The sequence below is a fragment of the Lepus europaeus genome, chromosome 23, assembly GCF_033115175.1.
Source record: "Lepus europaeus isolate LE1 chromosome 23, mLepTim1.pri, whole genome shotgun sequence".
NCBI classification, from domain to species: Eukaryota; Metazoa; Chordata; class Mammalia; order Lagomorpha; family Leporidae; genus Lepus; species Lepus europaeus.
Window position 1 is genome coordinate 25,283,495 of NC_084849.1, and position 13,056 is coordinate 25,296,550.

At 53.0% G+C, this 13,056-nt stretch overlaps 1 protein-coding gene across 2 annotated transcripts in view; it reads right to left on the bottom strand.

Moving 5' to 3' along the window:
- Nucleotides 1-223: 223 nt before the first annotated feature.
- Nucleotides 224-13,056, bottom strand: part of LOC133751829 (melanoma antigen preferentially expressed in tumors-like) — a 181,889-nt gene continuing 169,056 nt past the window's right edge. Inside the window, exons 1-4 of one of the 2 annotated variants that reach the window (XM_062181980.1) lie at nucleotides 11,717-11,972; nucleotides 3,654-3,973; nucleotides 2,681-3,289; nucleotides 224-905 (exon numbers count right to left, since the gene is read on the bottom strand). In XM_062181980.1, the coding sequence (XP_062037964.1) occupies nucleotides 329-905; nucleotides 2,681-3,289; nucleotides 3,654-3,946 (1,479 nt within the window). In that variant the 5' untranslated portion in view covers nucleotides 3,947-3,973; nucleotides 11,717-11,972 and the 3' untranslated portion in view covers nucleotides 224-328. Of the gene's footprint in view, nucleotides 906-2,680; nucleotides 3,290-3,653; nucleotides 3,974-11,716; nucleotides 11,973-13,056 lie in introns of those variants that run through there. The other variant, XM_062181979.1, reaches the window with a different exon arrangement.

Here is a 13,056-nt window from a genome sequence, read left to right on the forward strand (position 1 = left end):
CTCTGAGAGGACACAGACAGTTAACGTGAAGGTTTCTTTATTTCTGATCATTTCTTTATAAACATCCACACAGGGATAACTCCCACATAGACCTCCCAAGCCCAAATCCCCCTCTAGAAGCCCAGATGCACATTTACAACTCAGTAGGTTGCACCTCCCACAGAACAACAACCCCAGTGAACAACTGCTCTCCTCCCCGCCCCACCCCCCATCACTTTGCTTCTTCCTGCTCGCACTAAGCAGGGATCTGAAACCGTGGTGCACATCCCCTCAAGATCCTTACACCCTGAGCTCCAGTGTGCACACGCCCAGAATGAGGTGTGGACCCTTAGACAGGCATGTAGCAGGAGCACAGGATGGGTTCTGGGTCGTAGAAGGTCCTGTCGCCACAGTGAGGACAGGGGTTGGCACTGAACCAGACCATGCCGGGCCGCCCCGACTCCCGCAGCATCCGTTTCAGCTTGGCGTGCAGGTAGGCGAGCCTCCCCAGGTGCAGGGTGCCTCGCACGTCTTCATAACTCTCCAGCGGGGCAGGGTACAGCACGTGGCTGAGGTTGCTCAGCCCGATGGTGTGGCGCAGGAGCTTCTCGAGGACGGCCATGGAGATGGGGTTCCCACAGAAACTGAAGGTGGTGAGCTGGGAGCAGCGGCTTAGAGCAGGCAGGATGGCACTGAACTGGGGGTCCATGATCCCACACTCATCCAAGTCCAGGTCCTGGAGGGTGGCGGAGGTTCGCTCCAGCAGAACCCGCAGGGACCGCACACTCACAGTGGTCAGGTTGACGCCGCTGAGACCCAGGTCTTTCAGCTGACAGATGGTGGGGCTCTGGGATAGATGCTTCAGGTCTAGTTCCGAAAGCAGGCAGTTAGTGATTGAGAGGGTCTCCAAAGGGTTCTTCAGGCACCTGCGGACAGACAGCAGTTAGTGCTGGGGAACAGCCACGTGGGTGGAAGGCGGTGATGACGGTGGGGGGAGGTCAAGCCCAGGCCTTCCTCATGCTGGGGAACTCGAGGACGCTGTGCTGCAGAGGGCTGCGAGTGAGCCCCAGGCGGGGGGAGGGGGGGGTTGCTCTCTGCCTGCCTTCTTCTGTGCTGTGATGGGGTCAGGCAAATGAATCTACAACACTCCCTCTGCTCATCTGTCAGGCAGAGTGCAGCACAGCACAGACCTCTTCGGGGCCCGGAGCCTGAATAATGACGACAACGCCAGGGATGTGTTCAGAAGACAGCCTGGGGCTGGCGCTGTGGTGTAACGGGTAAAGCCGCCGCCTGCAGTGTCAGCATCCCATGTGGGCACCGGTTTGAGACCCGGCTGCTCCACTTCCAATCCAGCCCTCTGCTATGGCCTGGGAAAGCAGTAGAAGATGGCCCAAGTCCTTGGGCCCCTACACTTGCATAGGAAAACCTGGAGGAAGCTCTTGGCTCCTGGCTTTGGATTGGCGCAGCTCCGGCCATTGTGGCCATCTGGGGGAGTGAACCATCAGATGGAAGACCTCTCTCTCTCTCTCTGCCTCTCCTTCTCCGTGTAACTCTTTCAAATAAATAAATAAATCTTTAAAAAACAAGAAGAAGACAGCCTGATCCAATGTATCAAGCAAGGATGAGCATCAGTAAGTTTTAGTTTTGGTGACCTGATTAGAAAAGCTTCCAAATCAGCAACACTAGAAAAAAAAATTAATGTTTTCAACTCGGGCCTCCTCCTAGCCCCAGCTTGGGCTCAGGCCCCTGCATCTCTGTGCCTGATGAGGCCATAAGGAACACACGTGGGCAAGTCGGCAACACCCAAAGGGAGCTGCCTGGCTGCAGGGGCTGCATTGTCAGCGGCTCAGCCATCACTTCCTCCCATTCCTCACACCTGCCCCTTCCTCCCTCATCCCAGAACCACGCATTCGCCATGTATGTCCTCACCCAGAGTTCGAAACCACCCTTTCCAGGCAAGAAGCATGAGGCTGGTTTGGAGGGAAAGTCCCACGCTGAGAAGGTGAGTGAATGCAAAGCTTGCGATCGGAAACCTCCCCATTTTGGGGGGCGGGGGTTTCCTCTTCTACAATGCCCTCCTGGTTTTGCTACTTTTGGACATCTTCACTTAGACATTGCTAAGGAAGAATTCCCAGGGCTAACCCTCACCAGCCCTCAAAGTCCTGTTTTATAGTTTGCTGGCAAGGAGCAACTGTTGATGGCAACCATCCTAGCTCATACCTCTGGATGTGGCTTGTTGCCTTTGAAACGTGTGCTGAAACTTAATCCCCATTATGAGACATTAAGAGATGGGACCTCTAAGAGGTGACTGGGGTCCGCCTCACGGACAGACTAATGGTTCTCTCCAGAGCAGTTCTATTGGAAAAGCCACCTTGGCTGGGTATCTCACACACTCCTAGTCTCTTGGCATATCATGCTAAGGACTGCCTTGGGGCTCTGTCAGCAAGAAAGTCATTACCAGATGTGGCTCGACTTTGGGCCAGAACCGTGAGCCACACAAGCCTTGGGGCTCTGTAACTCACCCAGTGGACCCTGTCCTACCGACCTCTGGCCTTCACCTGGGTAGTTATGGGACACCCGGCTTAGGGGTGTGGCAGTGAACAAGTGCTGACTTCTACAGGCTTTCCTCTCTGGCGCTGTCGGCAGATGCCTGCTCCCATCCACTACAACACAGGAGGCCTTGCCCTGGCTGGTCTCTCACCTGAGCATGTGGTTCAAGCGGCCTTCCAGGAAGGAAATGGAGTCCAGGCAGAGCTCCTGGAGGTGGTGCAGACTGAGGAACTGAGAGGTGAACTGGCTGACCCGCTCGTCCTCCTCCTCCCGGGACGCGCAGGAAGACAAGTGGATGTGGGAGATGAGGAGGCGGCGCAGATTCCGCATCTGGCCCAGGTGCAGAGCAAACCTGCCCAGCGTGGACAGCTTCCAGGTGCAGTTCACCTCCAGGTCCTGGACGGAGTCCAGCCGCACCATCTTCAGGACCGTCTTAATGTTCTGCATGGGCATCGCGAAGATCCGCAGCCTCCTACAGCACAGGTGCAGCAGCCCCTCCCTCGCCTTGACTTTCTCAAGGAGACAGCTGAGCACTTCATCACGGCTGCCTTCCTTGAGGCACAGGTCGACAAGCACCTCCAGGGGGGCCAGCGCCTGTCGCACCCCAGCCCTGGACCTGTCCACTCTCTGCTTCTTCCTCAGGGGCTGGGTGGCCTCACTGTCCACCAACGAGCAGGCACCGACCCTGGTTCCAGACCACACGGTCCAGAAGTCCTGATGAGCATTTTTGCGTAAATCGAGAACTTGCAGTTTCCATCTTCTGTGGGGAAAACAGAAAACTCACTCAGCGATAGAGGGCGAGGCTCAGAATCCAGCGAGACCAGACGTCTGGCCTGCACTATTACTCCACGTCCCAGACAGCGGCTGCTCGTTTCCCCTCCCCGGGACCCTGCCTCTCCCCTGAATCCTTCTCCGGGAATATCTCCTCCCCTGGGGTCCCTCCTGGTCCCCGGTTCTTTTACATCTGAGTGCCATCAGGAGGGAGCAGGTGCATCCTCATTAGCCATCCACATCCAAAGCCCATTCCCCTGATGGCATTGTCTGAAGCCCCCGCCCTGCCTTTGGCTGACCTTGCTCAGACTCCCAGGGCTCTGCCCGCCACCCCACCCTACCCCACCCCTCACCTGGGGCGAACGTCCTGGGCAAGCAGCACGTCGAGCCCATCAAGCACGGCTTGGAAGGTCTCCCGGTGAAACTTCCGTTCCTTCATGAGAGCCCCCAGAGGGAGGCAGGCGAAGGGCCACGCCTGCACCATCGCCTTCAGGGTCTTTCTGCGCCGCCTGTTAAAGGCTGCCATGAACAGCGGCGGGAAGAGCTCCATGGGCAGCTCCTCCAGGGCGGCGATGGCCAAGGACTCATTCCTCAGCAGGTTCTTCCCTGCCATCTCCAGGAGCGTTGGTGGGGCCCAGAGGCTCATCCTGCTCCGCTGGCTCCAAACGGGATCCTGCGGAAACACACGGAACAACGAGGCATTCTTCTCAGGACAAGGGCGGGCAGCTCCAACTTCCCCCCACTCTTCAGTGGGCCCAATTCAGAGCTGGCATCACTGCTCTGGCAACGGGGATGGGGGGTGGGGAGGGTGGGGTGGGGGAGGTCCTCACGGTACCCTGACAGCCACCAAGTCCCAGCTCCACCTCTTGCAACAGCAGGGTGAGCATCTGGCAAAGTGTTGGGGAGGGGGCAACACCCGTGCCCCATCCCATATCCACTCCCTGCTCCACTTCTTTCCAGCCCCCCTGGGGAGTGAGTAAACGTGCCTGAAAGATTAACCTTTTGCCCTTTTGGTCACGTAGTCTGGCATAGCCCCCTCAGATCTAATAAGGTACACACGTACAATGGATGTCATTGTATTTCATTAAAGAAACTTTCAATCAGAAGCCATGAAAGCAACCCAACAGTATTACACAGATGGTGCCCATTTTAACTAGTATCTCTTCTATGAAGGATGGGGCTTCAAAATGTTTATGAAAAACAGAATTTGAAGATAATTTGAGGGGCCACTGCTTGTGGCACTGGCATCTCCTATCCAACTGCCAGTCGGAGGGCCAGCTACTCAGCTAACATGCCTGGGAAGGCAGTGGGTGACAGCTCAGCTACTTGGAACCCTGCCATCCCTGTGGGAGACCAGAATGGAGCTCCCGGCTTCCTGGCATTGGCCTTGCTCCTTCCTGGCTGTTGTGCTCATCAGGGGAGTGAATCAGCAGATGGAAGATCTCTTTCCCTCCTCTCTGTTGCTCTGCCTTTCAAATAAATAAAAAATTTAACAAAAAGATAACGTGGCTGGCGCCACGGCTCAACAGGCTAATCCTCCACCTCATGGCGCCGGCACACCGGGTTCTAGTCCCGGTCGGGGCGCCGGATTCTATCCCGGTTGCCCCTCTTCCAGGCCAGCTCTCTGCTATGGCCCCGGAAGGCAGTGGAGGATGGCCCAAGTCCTTGGGCCCTGCACACACATGGGAGACCAGGAGAAGCACCTGGCTCCTGGCTTCAGATCAGTGTGGTGTGCTGGCCGCAGCGTGCCAGCCGCGGCAACCATTGGAGGGTGAACCAACGGCAAAAAGGAAGACCTTTCTCTCTGTCTCTCTCTCTCACTGTCCACTCTGCCTGTCAAAAAAAAAAAAAAAAAAAAAAAAAAAGGTAATGTGAGGCCAGTACTGTGGCACAGCAGGTGAAGCTGCTGCCTACGGTGCCAGTGTCCCCTATGTGTGCCAGTTTGTGTGTTGGCTGCTTCACATTCCATTCAGAGGGAGAGACAGAGACAGAGAGAGACATGGATGGAGAGAGAGAGGTGGAGGGGTTGCAGGAGGTGAAAGGGGAGAGAGAAGGGGAAGAGAGAGAGAGAATCTTCCATCCACTGGTTCACTCCTCAAATGGCCACAATGGTCAGGACTGGATACAATGGCCAGGAGCCTAGAACTCCATCTGGGTCTCCCATGGGGGTGGCAGGGACCCAAGTCCTTGGACCATCTTATTCTGTCTTCCCAGGTGCATTAGCAGGGAGCTGGATCCAAACTGCAGCAGTCAGGACTCTAAACCACTGCTCACTTGGGATGCCAGCATCGCAGGTGGCAGCTTAACCTGCCACACCCCAGTGCCAGCTGATCCCTCACGTATTAAATTATCACTTTGACATGGAATTCAGGGCGGGAGGAGTACTGTTGTCTGCAAAACACTATTTCTTTAACCAACAAATACTGTACACATTTGCAGGGTACAAGATGATGTTTTGAAATATGTTTACACCGTAGAATGGCTAACTCAAGCTAATACACACACACCTGCACTATTTCTCATACTTATTTTCTGTGGTAAGAACACTTAAAATCTGCTCTCTTGGCAATTTTTAAGAAGTCCATACATTCTTTAAATTTTTTTCCTAAAGTTGTAAGGCAGAGACAGAGACGTATAGACAGTTCCCATCCACAGGTTCACACCCAAATGCCTACAAAGGCCCCACCTGGGGCCAAATCTAGGAACTGGGAACTCGGGTCTCTCACCTGGGTAGCAGGAACCCAGTTAATTACTTGAGCTACCACTGCTGCCTCCCACAGTCTACATTTAGCAGGAAGCTGGAGTCGGGAGACAGAGACTGGGATTGAACCCAGGCTCTCTGATACGGGCCACAGGTGACACCCTGAGCTAAATGATAATACATTCTTGTTAACTAGATTTCTTGAAGAAACGTTCTCTTAAATAGCCCATGGAATGTGTTTTCAGCTTTTGGTGGGAGAAAAATGGCCTAACTAGTAAACCATAAATGATACAAGCTATAATTATGGGTCACACACTAACTATAAGAAAAAGGCATTAATTAAAATCCCAACTAATTTTATGTCTTTATTTCTAAAAAAAAAATAAAAAAATCTCTAGCTGTTGGGACTGGCATTGTAGCAAAGGCCACCACCTTTGATGCCAGCATCCCATATGGGCACCAGTTGAGTCCTTGTTGCTCCACTTCTGGTCCAGCTCCCTGCTCATGGTCTAGGAAAGCAGTGGAAGATGTCCAAGTGTTTGGGCCTCTGCCACTCACATGGGAAACCTGGATGAAGTACCTGGTTCCTGGCTTTGGCCTGGCCCAGCACTGGCCATTGTGGAATGAACCAGCAAATGGAAGATTTTCGACTCTTTCAAAATAAATAATTCTAAAACAAACAAACAAACAAAAACCACAACTAATATCTGTTTAACAGTACTGGGAAATGTCCAGCCTGTGAAATCACCTGATCTGGACCTGCCAAAGCACCTGCAGGTGGGACACGAGGTTTAATAAATCTATAGCTGGCTAATTTTTAAGTTGGTAAGTTTGTATGGTCTGAAAATAATGTTATAAACATCCAAATAGCCCCAGAACCTTATCCTTGGTTTAAGAAATTAAAATGTTTGGAAGTATGCATTTGGTACAGCAGCTAAGCTGTCCTTGGGACACCCTCATCCTTTATCAGGTTGCCTGGGGTTTGGGCTCTGGCTCTGCTCCCAATTCCAACTTCCTGACAATGCCCACTCGGGCGGGGGGGGGGGGCACAACAGGTTACGGCTTAGTCAGGTTCTTGCCACCCATATTGGAGACCAGGATTGAGTTTCGGGCTCCTGGCTTCAGCCTGACCCAGTACTGGCTGTGGGAAGCATTTGGGGAGTGATGTAGAGGGTAGAAGATCCCCATCTCTCTGCCTTCCAAATAAAATGAAATTAATAAAAGATAAATAAAATGTTTGTGATTAAGACAAAATTGTACTTAGAGAAAAAAAAAAAACAAAGCTCATTTAGAGGAAGAGGGGAAATCCCCTGGGCATGCAGCGTTAGCTGCTACCTTGGCTCAGGGTGGGGAGGTGGACCAGTCTGTGGCCTGCAGTTTCTGGCTCACCAGACCCGAGTGCTGTGCACGGAACTGTGTGTCCACACCTCAAGGAGGACCACAGCACTGACTCCAGTGCGCCAGGCTCTGCATCTCTCCTCTGGCTTCTCAGCGGCTATTAGAGGCCTTTCTGGGCACACCTCCTCTCCTAGCACCAAGCATCCAAAGAGTGACATCTCATTACACCACAGGGGATCCCAATTGGGTTTTTGACTTTCTCCAGATTCAACAAACTGAATTGTATTCATGGAAGGGGGGAAACAGACAGTAAGCAAAACCAACCTGGCAAGTGTGACAGTTGGGGGAGTTTGTGGCCACATCAAAATTACTCAAATGTTTAAGATGGCTCTATGAAGAGCGTAGTATCATCCCAAAGGTGTGGGGAAAAAAACCCCAAGATTTCCAAGCATCAAGCTATCATTTAGGCTCTATGTCCCCTCCAGCCACAAACACCAGCACAAGGGAAGGGTGTTTTTTTTTTTTTTCTTTTAGGTTTATTTATTGATTTCAAAGGCAGAGTTACAAAGAGAGAAAGGGAGAGGCAGGCAGAGAGAGAGAGAGAGAGAGAGAGAGAGAGAGAGAGAGAGAATGAATGAATCTTCCTTTTGCTGGTTCATTCCCCAAAAGGCTGCAAAAGCCAGAGCTAGGTTGGTCCAAAAGCAGGAGCCAGGCACCAGGAGCTTGTTTCAGGTCTCCCAATGTGGGTGCAGGGGCCCAGTATTTGGGCCATCTTCTGCTGCTTTCCCAGGTGCATTAGCAAGGAGCTGGATCAAAAGTGGAGCAGCTGAGACTCATAACAGGTGCCCCTATGGGATGCCAGTGCCATATGGCGCCAACTTTACCTGCTACACCACAGCGCCAGCCTCTGGTTGTTTTTCCTAACTGAAGAACTAGACTGCCTTAAACAGAATGGGTCAAAATTATAATGACCAATTGGCCAGAAGTAGGAGTTGGTGCTGAGCAGAGTGGGGCTGGGTGTCTGAAATGGCACCACGTAGATTAAGTAGACAAGGTGAAGTTTCTTTTGTTTGGAGAACTGAAGTTCTTGGGGGGCAGGTGTTGCAGTGTGGCAGGGTTAGCCACTGTTTCTGATGCCTGCTTTCCATCTAAGAGTGCTGGTTCCAGTCCCAGCTGCTCTGCTTCCAATGCAGCTCCCAGCTAACGCACCTGGGCAGCAGCAGGTGATGGCCCCAGTACTTGAGTTCCCACATGGGCGTCCCAAATGGAGTTCCTGCTTCCTGACATCGGGCTGTGCTGTGATGTCAGGAAGACCTGGACGAGTTGGATGGAGCTCCAGGCTCCTGGCTTTGGCCTGGCCATTGAGGGAGTGAACCAGTGGATGGAAAATGCTCTCTCTCCATCTCTCTGTTGCTCTGCCTTTCAAAGATATAGTCTTTTTAAAAATTGAGGAATTTTCTCCCATTCTACTGAGCTAGTCTGAAGATCACAACAAGCCAAAAGGGAAAAGTAAAAATAAAGTCCAGCTCCTTTCAACTAAAGAGGCACCAGAAATGCTGGAAGAGGACCTCTCATCTACCCAGAGTCATCAGGCTGACCACAGGCTGGAGACCAGACCTGATGCCCATGGCCTCCTCCTCCTTAGCTTGTTTTCTCCTTCTTGTATGTATCTGAGAGAGAGGTAGGTAGGCAGGTAAGCAGGGAGCCAGAGAGACTCAAGATTCCATCCACTGGTTAATTCTTCAAACGCCCACAACAATCGGGGCTGTACCAGGCCAAAGCCAGCAGCTCACTCCAGGTCTCCCACGGGGGAGGCAGGACCTCAACCACTTGAATCATCACTGCTGTGCACCAGCAGGCAGCTGGGCTCAGGAGTCAGAGCTGGGCATCAGACCGAGCTCCGTGACATGGGATGCAGGCCTCTTAACTGCTAGGCTAACAGAATCCCTTAAGGGGTGGGGTTAGTGTTTTAAGACCAACTGGTGACATTGTGGGCTTCGATCTGGAGGCTGGGATGTCTTAAGGGCTTGCTCTGTTTGACCTTGACCTAGGGGAGGTGCTGGTGGCTGTGGTGACTACGCCCCCTACCCTCAGCCCATGTGTACAGACTCAGACCAGCGGAGTCTGGGGAAAGGGGAGAGGTGAGCACAGATGCTGACAAGGGAGGAGTTAGGAGGCAATGGGTGGGACCCGGCCTTATCGCTTGGCCCAGAGAGGAATGTCCTTTGATTAGACTTTTGCACTTCATCATCCTCATTCACCAGAGCTATCGGTGGACTGTGAAGTCTGTGCTGTAAAGGAAGAGCGAGAGAAAATGGAGCCTGGAAGTGTGCTCATCGTCCACCGAACCCCAACTCTCTGAGCCACAGGAACAACCTGGTGGTGCAGAGCAAAGCTGAGCCAAGTGTGCCGAGCTGTGTGGCACCTTCCACTGGAGCCAAGGAGGGGAGCAATGATCCTCAGGGATGCTAGGGGCACGGCCTCACTTCTGATCTGAAGCCCTCATGTCCCATGGGGAGGGCTGGCAGGAGGCCCTGGGGCAAGTCAGTGCTCAAGACAGACTCCCTGGCAAGTCTCCGCACAGATCATCCTCTCCTCTTGATGCACTCAAGAGCATCTCCTGGGTGCCCTCCTGAGGATGACCAGGAGGAGCACCCAGTGAGAACCTGGAACCTGGACTTCACATTGCATTCAGGAGACAAATGTGAAACACACAGGCTGGAAAGCAGATCAACCCCAGGTTGAAGGGCCATAAAAGTGACTGTGCAGCTGAAACCAAGCGAAGCTATCCTAACCACTCGCAGGCAGACTTGTGACTTCTCCTTGTCTATTAGGTCAAAGCATTAAGAACTCTGTTACTATCTCTCATACATGTATACAGAAATGAAAAATAATATAATTAATATTTATTGAGCATCCTGATCGAGGATGAAAAAAATTTCAAAAACACTTATTGAGTACTTTGACTAGTGCTTGCCTCCCTGTCATCGCAAAATGTTCGATAAGGAGGGAACATCCATGTCTTTTTTGGTTTTTATTTGAGATACACAGATGTGCCTGATTCCCCACATGGTTGCAATGGTTGGGACTGCGGCCGGGGTCAGGGCAGGCTGAAGCCAGCAGCTAAGAACTCAATCTTCTGTCCTTCTCATAGGTGGCAGGAACTCTGTTACTTAAGCCATCATCTGCTGCCTCCCAGGGCCTGCATTAGCAGGGAGCTGGAATAGTTGGAGCAGAAGCCTGGAGTCAAACCCAGGTAACCCAATATGGTATGGGTGTCCTTTTCAAAAATGTTTAATTCACTTATTCTCATCTACTTGAAAGGCAGAGCAACAGGACACAGAGAGGCAGAGATATCTTCCATCCCTTGATTTACTCCCCAAATGTCCTCAACAGTCAGGGTTTGAAGCCAGAAGCCACCCACCCATGTGGTGATGAGAGATCCAAGCACTTGAGTCATCCACCACTGCTTCCCAGAATGCACAACACCAAGAAGCTGGACTGGAAGCAGAACAGCCAGGACTTGGACCAACACCCGGCTGTGGAATACGGGCGTCCCAAACAGCAGCCTAACCCACTGTGCCACGACACCTGTCCTGGGATGTGAATGTCTGAACAGCTGGACCAGACAGCAGTACCATCCCTGGTGAATTCACACATTTTCTAAGTTTCGATCAGCTTTCAACGTATTTATTCTTTGTGCTTTCCATGTTGTGACTGACTTTAAAGTCAAGATTTTTTTTCCCACTGTCATTTCCTCCAAAAACATCTTCGTCCTTTTCATCACAACCATTTTCTTCCCTTGCGCTAGGAGTTGGAGAACACGAGCCTGAATCAGAACCAGCTGCATTCGGAATCACGATGATAGGGCAAGAACTGTTCCTGTGTCCGGCACTGCTTCGAGTTTATGCAACCACTTCACTCCCCTAGTGCCATGCGTTGATCCTGCAATGGGCTCACACCGGTCTTCCCTCTCTCAGGGTGCAGGGGTGAATCACAGGTGGCTGACTCTCCCAAGAGGGTGATATGGGAACACAGCCCGCAACAGTGCACCTGTGCCAATCTGATGTGAGAGTGCCAGGAAAAGTTACAATGGGGACACCTCCCTCTGTTGTGTGTGGCATCCACAGGCAGGACCAGGTACAGGTACAACAGTCTCCGTTTACACGATGTCCTACACCAGCCCAGGGGTGCAGCAGGTCTGTGGTCTCTGGCCTCTGCCAAGTGTTCCAGACGGATGGAGAAAAGAGGACTTGATACTCCCAATGGAAAACCTCGAGAGGCCTCTGTTCACCGTCTTGAGGCACCACAGTAAGGAGCTCTGTCTCCCTGGTGTGTGAGACTTGCAGCAATGCCGCACAGCCAACACTTTCTCACCTGCACTTCCTTGTCACGGACAAGGAACCAAATTTTCTGCTGCGGCCTCACCAGCAGGTTCTAAGCAGCAGATGTGGAGGCTGGAAAATGGATGCAGGAGCTGAGTCTCTGGGTGACTTCTGTGACGGCCTGGCCTTGGTTCTGCTCACCGCTGAGAGATGCTAAGAAGGGGGTCCCCCTGGCAGCTTAGGGCTGCCCCACCCATGCCTCCTGGGGTGATGACCCTGTCTTCTGTCCGCAGGCCATTCCTCTCGGTCACTACGTTCTGCTTGGAAGGCAACAGCAACACCTGGTATCATACACTCTCCAGGCACAGGTTTATCCTTGAGCCTTGGGCCCCAGCTCAGTCCATAGGCTTCAAGTCAGACCACATGGTTTCCGTGACCACCCCACGCAGTACCACAGCAATGAGGCTGTGGGGCTTCTGTGCTCACTTTCCAAGAGCAAGCCTTACCCTCAGTGGTCCAAGGCCACAGGTGAAGGGAACCTCGAACTTGAACTCCTGCACACTCTTCCCCACTTGCCCCGCCCCTACACAGGTCTCGCCTTTGGGGTTCTGAATGCCCCAGGCAGAGGTTCCAGGGTGAGCACTGCTCTAAGAAACGAGTCCCAGCACACTACAGTTGCTCTTAAAAAACAAAGGGAGCAGGACCAGTGAAACTCTCTTGCAGCAAATGATTAAGTACAATTAGGAAAGCCTGCTGCTTCCACTGGGAGGGGCGTCAGGAAGCAGCTGCCGTCTGGGTCCTCGAGGCCAAGACCTTACACCTGAGACCGCTCAGGGGGACGTGTCTTACCTGCCGATACCTTCTGAACACACCGGTCCGGCTCAGACCGGCCTCGGGGGCTCGGATCCGTCTGTTTCCAGGGGTCCTGGCGAGTCAGCCACCTGCTTCTACCCAAACCTGAGAGCAATAACTAAACCGCTCCCAAAAGCAAGGCGCCAGGGATTTTAACACCCGTGTTTAGGAACCAAGGGCCTCCACGGAGAACCCCTGCGGAGCCAAATGCTGGCAACTGGATCCTGCACACACACACACCCGGCCCCTGCCCCTGCCTCGAGGTGGGACTCGCCCCGAAGACAATCTACGCGGCAGACCAGGCCCCCGGGGACCCAGCCCTCCAGGGCACGGGCCACTGTCCCGCGGCCACGTTTCCACCACCCCCTCCGCCCACCTTCTAGCACCTCTGGAGGGGCCAGGCTCCCAGAGCAGCTACCCCATTTCTAAGGCACCCGCCCCCAGGCTCAACCCTAAGCGCACACGTCTGGGTTCCACGAATTATTACGTCTGAGACGCCCCGCCGCGGCCATCTCCAGGGCGCCCCGTCTTTCCCTTCCA